This window comes from Blennius ocellaris (genome assembly GCF_963422515.1).
Source record: "Blennius ocellaris genome assembly, chromosome: 11".
NCBI classification, from domain to species: domain Eukaryota; kingdom Metazoa; phylum Chordata; class Actinopteri; order Blenniiformes; family Blenniidae; genus Blennius; species Blennius ocellaris.
The window spans coordinates 28,504,892-28,513,720 of record NC_137660.1 but is presented as its reverse complement, the minus strand read 5'-3'; the positions used below and the strand labels follow the sequence as shown (position 1 = coordinate 28,513,720).

The window sequence follows — 8,829 nt, the reverse complement described above, 5'->3', positions numbered from 1 at the left end:
TGAGGGACGCCGTGTGTCTGGACCGGACCGACAAGATCCACTGCAGGGTGCCCTGCAACTGGAAGAAGGACATCAGTGAGACACACGCACAAGCACACGCACACACACACACACACACCTTCCAGCGTCGTCTTGTGCTGTTCGTCATTAACAAATGTCGCCATCTGCTGGTCAAACACGTGTCACTGCATTTTAATGATCCTCTTTTAACTTCTACAAGTTCATCATGTTTAACTTCTACAAGTTCACCATGTTTAACTTCTACAAGTTCAACATGTTTAACTTCTACAAGTTCATCATGTTTAACTTCTACAAGTTCACCATGTTTAACTTCTACAAGTTCACCATGTTTAACTTCTACAAGTTCACCATGTTTAACTTCTACAAGTTCATCATGTTTAACTTCTACAAGTTCATCATGTTTAACTTCTACAAGTTCACCATGTTTAACTTCTACAAGTTCAACATGTTTAACTTCTACAAGTTCAACATGTTTACCTTCTACAAGTTCATCATGTTTAACTTCTACAAGTTCATCATGTTTAACTTCTACAAGTTCATCATGTTTAACTTCTACAAGTTCACCATGTTTAACTTCTACAAGTTCAACATGTTTAACTTCTACAAGTTCAACATGTTTACCTTCTACAAGTTCATCATGTTTAACTTCTACAAGTTCATCATGTTTAACTTCTACAAGTTCATCATGTTTAACTTCTACAAGTTCAGCACCTTCCTTCTACAAGTTCAACAAGTTTACCTTCTACAAGTTCAGCACTTTCAACTTCTACAAGTTTAACACTTTTTACTTCTACAAGTTCAACACGTTTAACTTCTACAAGTTCAGCACTTTCCTTCTACAAGTTCAACATGTTTAACTTCTACAAGTTTAACACTTTTTACTTCTACAAGTTCAACACGTTTAACTTCTACAAGTTCAGCACTTTCCTTCTACAAGTTCAACATGTTTAACTTCTACAAGTTTAACACTTTTTACTTCTACAAGTTCAACACGCTTAACTTTTACAAGTTCAACACGTTTAACTTTTACAAGTTCAACACGTTTAACTTCTACAAGTTCACCATGTTTAACTTCTACAAGTTCAACACGTTTAACTTCTACAAGTTCAACACGTTTAACTTCTACAAGTTCAACAAGTTTAACTTCTACAAGTTTAAACACTTTTTACTTCTACAAATTCAACACGCTTAACTTTTACAAGTTAAACAAGTTTAACTTCTACAAGTTCAGCACTTTCCTTCTACAAGTTCAACATGTTTAACTTCTACAAGTTTAACACTTTTTACTTCTACAAGTTCAACACGTTTAACTTCTACAAGTTCAGCACTTTCCTTCTACAAGTTCAACATGTTTAACTTCTACAAGTTTAACACTTTTTACTTCTACAAGTTCAACACGCTTAACTTTTACAAGTTCAACACGTTTAACTTTTACAAGTTCAACACGTTTAACTTCTACAAGTTCACCATGTTAAACTTCTACAAGTTCAACACGTTTAACTTCTACAAGTTCAACACGTTTAACTTCTACAAGTTCAACAAGTTTAACTTCTACAAGTTTAACACTTTTTACTTCTACAAGTTCAACACGCTTAACTTTTACAAGTTCAACAAGTTTAACTTCTACAAGTTCAGCACTTTCCTTCTACAAGTTCACATGTTTAACTTCTACAAGTTTAACACTTTTTACTTCTACAAGTTCAACACGCTGAACTTTTACAAGTTCAACACGTTTAACTTCTACAAGTTCACCATGTTTAACTTCTACAAGTTCAACAAGTTTACCTTCTACAAGTTCAGCACTTTCCTTCTACAAGTTCAACACGTTTAACTTCTACAAGTTTGTCATGTTTAACTTGTACAAGTTCAACAAGTTTAACTTCTACTAGTTCAACACTTTAGTTGTCTAAGTTGACCAAGTTAAACTTGTAGAAGATCAACAGGTTACCTTCTACAAGTTGGTCCTGTCCCTGTACCTGAGGCCTCCAGGTCACCGCCGTCTCTGTTCCTGCAGATGACTGCAAGTACAAGTTCTCTCCATGGGGCCCCTGTGAGCCCGGCAGCAACACCAAGAGTCGCTCCGGCAGCCTGAAGAGGGCGCTGTTCAACGCCGAGTGTGAGGACAACGTCCGGGTGTCCAAACCCTGTTCACCCAAAGTGAAGAAGAGACCAGGTGACACAACTACACAACTACCACACAACTACACTGCTACAACAACTACACTGCTACACAACTACCACACAACTACACTGCTACACTGCTACACAAGTACACTCTGCTACACAACTACATTCTACACCACTACACAACTACACTGCTACACCACTACACACTGCTACACACTGCTACACAACTACCACACAAGTACACTCTGCTACACAACTACATTCTACACCACTACACAACTACACTGCTACACAACTACACTGCTACACCACTACACACTGCTACACAACTACACCACTACTCTGCTACACAACTACACTGCTACACAACTACACTCTGCTACACAACTACACCACTACTCTGCTACACAACTACGCTCTGCTACACAACTACACTCTGCTACACAACTACACCACTACTCTGCTACACAACTACGCTCTGCTACACAACTACACTCTGCTACACAACTACACCACTACACTGCTACACAACTACACACTGCTACACAACTACACCACTACACTGCTACACAACTACACACTGCTATACAACTACACTACTACACTGATACACAACTACACTCTGCTACACTACTACACACTGCTACACAACTACACCGCTACACAACTACACCACTACACTGCTACACAACTACACTCTGCTACACAACTACACCACTACACTGCTACACAACTACACTCTGCTACACAACTACACCACTACACTGCTACCCACTACACTCTGCTACACACCTACACAACTACACCACTACACCACTACACAACTACACCGCTTACACTGCTACACAACTACACTCTGCTACACAACTACACCACTACACAACTACACTGCTACACAACTACACCACTACACTGCTACACAACTACATAACTACACTCTGCTACACAACTACACCACTACACAACTACACCACGACACTGCTACACCGCTACACAACTACACTGCTACACAACTACACCACAACACAACTACACACTGCTACACACAACTACACAACAGACAGTTTTGTTGTTTTTCTGACGATGTTGAACTTTGTGTTTGTTCTTTAGGAGAAAAGAAGAACTGAGATGAAGCAGAGAGTAGAACCTCTTCTCCTCCTCCTCCTCCTCCTCCCTCCTCCTCTTCCTCCTCCTCCTCCTCTTCTTCCTCTGGTGTTTAAATGTGAAAAGCTTTTCTGGGTGTAGCAGAAGCAGAAGCTGTAGCAGTAGAAGTTTCTAACAGGACGACTTGTAGCTCAGACTGAACTGACTGACAACCTGATCCAGACCCTGAGGAGCTCCAACCTTCACTTCTTCATGTGTGAATGTGTGAACCTTCAAGTGTGAATGTTGAACCTTCAGGTGTGAGAGTTTGAACCTTCAGGTGTGAATGCGAACCTTCAGGTGTGAATGTTTGAACCTTCAGGTGTGAATGCGAACCTTCAGGGTGTGAATGTTTGAACCTTCAGGTGTGAATTTGAACCTTCAGGTGTGAGAGTTTGAACCTTCAGGTGTGAATGCGAACCTTCAGGTGTGTGAGTTTGAACCTTCAGGTGTGAATGCGAACCTTCAGGTGTGAATGTTTGAACCTTCAGGTGTGAGAGTTTGAACCTTCAGGTGTGAGAGTTTGAACCTTCAGGTGTGAATTTGAACCTTCAGGTGTGAATTTGAACCTTCAGGTGTGAATGTTGAACCTTCAGGTGTGAGTTTGAACCTTCAGGTCTTCAGCTGGAGAAGTTTGATGCTGCAGATGAAACTTGTACAAATGAACAAATTAAAGCTGTACATTGTTTTGACCAAGAGTTTCAGTCTGTTTATTGAAACACGATCACATGACCACTTCCTGTGACATCACAGCCGTCCGCCAATACAAACACAAACTTCCTCAAACAGAGACACGCCTCCAGATTCACACAGGAAATAAATTCACTTCAGGCTGAAGGTCGGTGACGAACCGACGTCCATCAGCGCTGAGAGGAGAACAGCGCCTCCTGCTGTCTGTGGGAACTACATACTCTCTGACCAATCACAAGCAAGGGGGGGGGGGGGGGGGGGGGGGCGTGATGTAACTTTGAACTGAATGTCAAACACAAGCAGTACAGAACCAGGTGTCACTTCTGGTGTCAGGTGTCACTTAGGGTGTCAGGTGTCACTTTAGGTGTCACTTAGGGTGTGACATGTGACACATAGGGTGTCACATGTCACTTGAGGTGTCACTTGGTCAGGTGTCACTTCAGGTGTCACTTGGAGTGTCAGGTGTCACTTGGTCAGGTGTAACTTTAGGTGTCACGTGTCACTTGAGGTGTAACTTTTGGTGTCACTTAGGGGTGTGACATGTGACACCCTAACTTGAGGTGTCACTTGGTCAAGTGTAACTTAGGTGTCACGTGTCACTTGAGGTGTCACTTGGTCAGGTATCACTTTAGGGTGACACTACGGGTGTCACATGTCACTTGAGGTGTCACTTAGGGTGTGACATGTGACACCCTAACTTGAGGTGTCACTTGGTCAAGTGTAACTTTAGGTGTCACATGTCACTTGAGGTGTCACTTCAGTTGTCACTTGATCAGGTGTTACTTTAGGGGCCAGGTGTCACTTCAGGTGTCACTTTAGGTGTCACTTAGGGTGTCACATGTCACTTGAGGTGTCACTTGGTCAGGTGTCCACTTGGTCAGGTGTCACAGACCCTTCAGACCCTCCTGGGAGGACCTGGGACCAGGAGGAGGTCCCTCCAGGACCCGGTCCGGACTCCCTGCCCCCCCCCCCTCAGGTGCGGCGGGCGTCAGGAGGGCCTGGGGCGGCGGCAGCACAGCAGGCTGCAGAAGGTGCTCCTGAGGTGACGTTGCACAGGGCGTAGCAGCAGGGGTTGATGGCGCTGTTGACGTAGCACAGCCAGTAGCCGGCGGTCCACAGCAGGTCCGGGACGCACACGTGGCAGAAGGCGGCGACCACCGCCATCACGTTGTACGGCGTCCAGGTGACCACGAAGGCCAGCAGGATGGCCAGGATGGTCTTGGTCACCCTCCTCTCCCTCGCCATCACGCGCCGCCGCCGCCGCTCCTGGGACCGGAAGCTGAGGGCAGGAGGAGAAGGCCCGCGAGGCCGAGCGGTGCAGGTCGGCGCTGGACGACGACTCCGCCTCCATCTTGGCCTCGTCTTCGTCGGCGCCACGGCAGGGGGGCGGAGCGGCGAGGGAGCTGGAGAGCAGAGAGAGCTTCTGACAACCAGTGGAGGGGTGAGGATGATGATGATGATGATGGGGATACTGGAAATGGATATGATGATGGTGGTGAGCATAACGATGAAGATCATGATGAAGATGATCCTGGAAATGATGATGATGACAATAATCGTGAAGGTCAAGTTGAAGATCGTGATTCTGAAAATGATGAAGATGATTATACTGGAAGTTACGACGTGATGATGAAGAGGAGGATGAGGGGATGATGATGATGATGATGACAGTGATGAGGATTTTGTCGATGATGAAGATGGTGATGATGTGGCGATGAAGATGATGGTAATGATTTTGAAGATGAGGGATGAGGATGATGAAGATGGTAGTGATGATGATGATGATGATGATGATGGTAATGATGATGATGATGATTTTGAAGATGACGATGATGATGAAGATGGTAGTGATGATGATGATAATTATGTTGATTTTGAAGATGATGAAGAAGATGGTAGTGATGATGATGGTGATGACGATGGTTGTGATGATGATGATATTGATTTTGAAGATGATGATGATGATGGTAATTGTTGATTTGAAGATGATGATGATGATGAAGATGGTAGTGATGATGATGATGATTCTGAAGATGATGATGAAGATGGTAATGATGATGATGATGTTTGATGATGATGAAGATGGTAGTGATGATGATGATGATGTTGATTTTGAAGATGATGATGATGAAGATGGTAATGATGATGATGATGATGTTGATAATTATGTTGATTTTCAAGATGATGATGATGATGTTGATTTTGAAGATGATGAAGATGGTAATGATGATGATGATGTCGATTTTGAAGATGATGAAGATGGTAATGATGATGATGATGTTGATTTTGAAGATGATGATGAAGATGGTAATGATGATGATGATGTTGATTTTGAAGGTGATGAAGAGGATGGTGAAGATGATGATGATGAAGATGGTAATGATGATGATGTTGATTTTGAAGATGATGATGATGGTGATGTTGATTTTGAAGATGATGAAGATGATGGTGAAGATGATGAAGATCGCCCACCCGTCTCCACCTGCCCCTCGTCGCCGGGCCGCCGGCAGGACGCCGCGTCTCCCCCTGCCTCCTCCCGGCCTTCGGCGTGCTGGACTCCGACCGGTCGGGGGACGCGTCGGAGGCGGGGTCGCTGCTCGCCAGGCTCCGCCTCTTGAACAGGAAGTCCTTGGCGGTGGGGCTGGAGGCGCTGCTCAGCCGCCCGCGGCTGGCGGCCGACAGGCGGCCGTAGAGGACGATCATGGCGAGCGCCGGCAGGAAGAAGGAGGGCAGCGCGGTGGCGAGCGTCACCGCCGGGCTCTCCAGCAGCCGGGTGTAGCACGCCCCCTCGGGGACCAGGCGCCCGCCCGCCGGCGGCCTGCCGGCACAGGATGGCGGGCGCCCACAGCGCCACGGGCAGCAGCCAGGCGGCGGCGATCATGGCCGCCGCCGCGCCGCCCGTGCGCCGCGCCGCCGGGTAGCTGAGCGGCCCGCGTCATGCAGAGGTAGCGGTCCAGGCTGATGACCAGCAGGTTGAGGACGGAGGCGGTCCTCAGGGCGTAGTCCAGCACCAGCCACAGGTCGCAGAGCGCGGCGCCCAGCGGCCAGCGGCCGCGCAGCCGGTACAGCGCGTACACGTTCATGCACAGCAGCCCCACGGCGAGGTCGGCCGCCGCCAGGCTCAGCAGGAAGCCGTTCTGCACCGTGCGCAGCCGCCGGTTCACCTTGATGGACAGGATGACCAGCGAGTTGCCGAGCACCGTCAGCACGCTGAGGGACGTGGTCACCGCGGCGACCAGCGCCAGACCGGCCGTGCCGTGCGGGGAGGGGGAGGGGGAGGAGGCGGCGGCGGTCGCGGCCGGGCGGGGAGGCGTTCGCGCAGGGGCGGAGCCAAGAGGACACGTTCAGGGGGGGAGGGGGAGGAGATCCCATGGTGCTACACACACGCACACACACACACACACACGTACATATATAAATGTAAAACACACACACAAAAATGTAAAACACACACACACAAGTATATATATATACATACATATGTAAAAATCACACACTTGCATATATAAATGCAGAACGTTATATATAAATATTGAACATGTAGAACATATATATATATATATATAAATGTAAAACACGCACACAAAAATGTAAAACACACGCACACACACAAGTATATATATGTAAAACACACGTATGTAAAAAACACACACATATATAAATGTAGAACACACACACACAAGTATATATATATATATATATATATATATACATACATACATATATATGTGAAAATCACACACTTACATATATAAATGCAGAACGTTATATATAAATATTGAACATGTAGAACATATATATATATATATAAATGTAAAACACGCACACAAAAATGTAAAACACACGCACACATACAAGTATATATATGTAAAACACACGAATGCAAAAAACACACATAAATGTAAAACATACACACAAAAATGTAAAACACACACGTACATATATAAATGCAGAACGTTATATATAAATATCAAACATGTAGAATATATATATATATATATCTCAATGTAAAACACACACAAGTACATATATAAATGTAAAACACACACACACACGTATATAAATGTAAAACACACACACACACACGTACATAAATGTAAAACACACACACACACGTATATAAATGTAAAACACACACACACATCAATGTAAAACACAAGCAGCCAAATTCAGAGCAGAAGTTTTGTTTACCTCTGATGTTGCTTCACTGAGCCTCCGTCTGACTTCTGAAGAGGAGGTGAAGAGGAGGAGGAGGAGCTTCTGTGGAGGAGGAGGAGCAGGAGGAGCTTCTATGGAGGAGATGAAGAGGAGCAGGAGGAGCTTCTGAAGAGGAGGTGACTCCTCTCACTGGAAATTTGGGCCAAAATCCACCATATTTTTCAAAATAAGTGACTTCCTGTTGGCCCGGAGGTGAAACGTGACGCTTCGTCCTCTGAACGGCAGGTGGCGCCGTCGAGCCAAATCCTCCAGTCGCATGAGTTTTTCTCCCAAAATATAAGACACTTTGCAGTTTGTTTAGTTTTTTTCCTCGTACATTTGCGCCTCAGAAACACGTTTCTGACTGAATGTCGACGCTCGTCCGTCAGAATCAAGCTGCTCCGACTGAAACCGGGAGATTTAGACGCTTTTACTGACGTAGAACTCACCGTGAGCTAGTGTGGTACTTCCTGTTAGCTATAGCATTAGCCTCCTCTGGACAAAAAAAAAAAAAAAAAGTAATCCCGCCATCCTGGAAGTAATCCTGACTTGAAGTGCTGTTAGCGTTAGCTACCTAGCCTAGCTTCCAGGGGGGAGGAGCCTAATTAGCACTGTGCGGTTTAAAGGGGCGCTTGGCTGAGGAGGTTTTTT

The 8,829-nt window shown here is 45.4% G+C and overlaps 2 protein-coding genes across 2 annotated transcripts in view; one reads left to right on the top strand and one right to left on the bottom strand.

The window, feature by feature from the left end:
- Window positions 1-3,275, top strand: part of mdkb (midkine b) — a gene marked incomplete at both ends in the record, with an annotated part of 3,682 nt that extends 407 nt beyond the window's left edge. Inside the window, 3 exons of the mRNA XM_080504807.1 lie at window positions 1-75; window positions 2,036-2,194; window positions 3,259-3,275. The exon at window positions 1-75 is cut by the window's left edge and continues 96 nt beyond it. Of these exons, the coding sequence (XP_080360933.1) occupies window positions 1-75; window positions 2,036-2,194; window positions 3,259-3,275 (251 nt within the window). The remainder of the gene's footprint in view (window positions 76-2,035; window positions 2,195-3,258) is intronic.
- A 1,694-nt stretch (window positions 3,276-4,969) lies between these two features.
- On the bottom strand, window positions 4,970-7,259 carry chrm4b (cholinergic receptor, muscarinic 4b; the record flags this gene model as incomplete). The annotated part of the gene is given in 6 exon segments (XM_080504806.1): window positions 4,970-5,022; window positions 5,025-5,265; window positions 5,267-5,384; window positions 6,464-6,783; window positions 6,785-6,910; window positions 6,912-7,259. Coding segments are annotated over 6 exon segments (1,206 nt in total), but the record flags the coding sequence as incomplete, so codon positions are not given.
- Window positions 7,260-8,829: the final 1,570 nt, after the last annotated feature.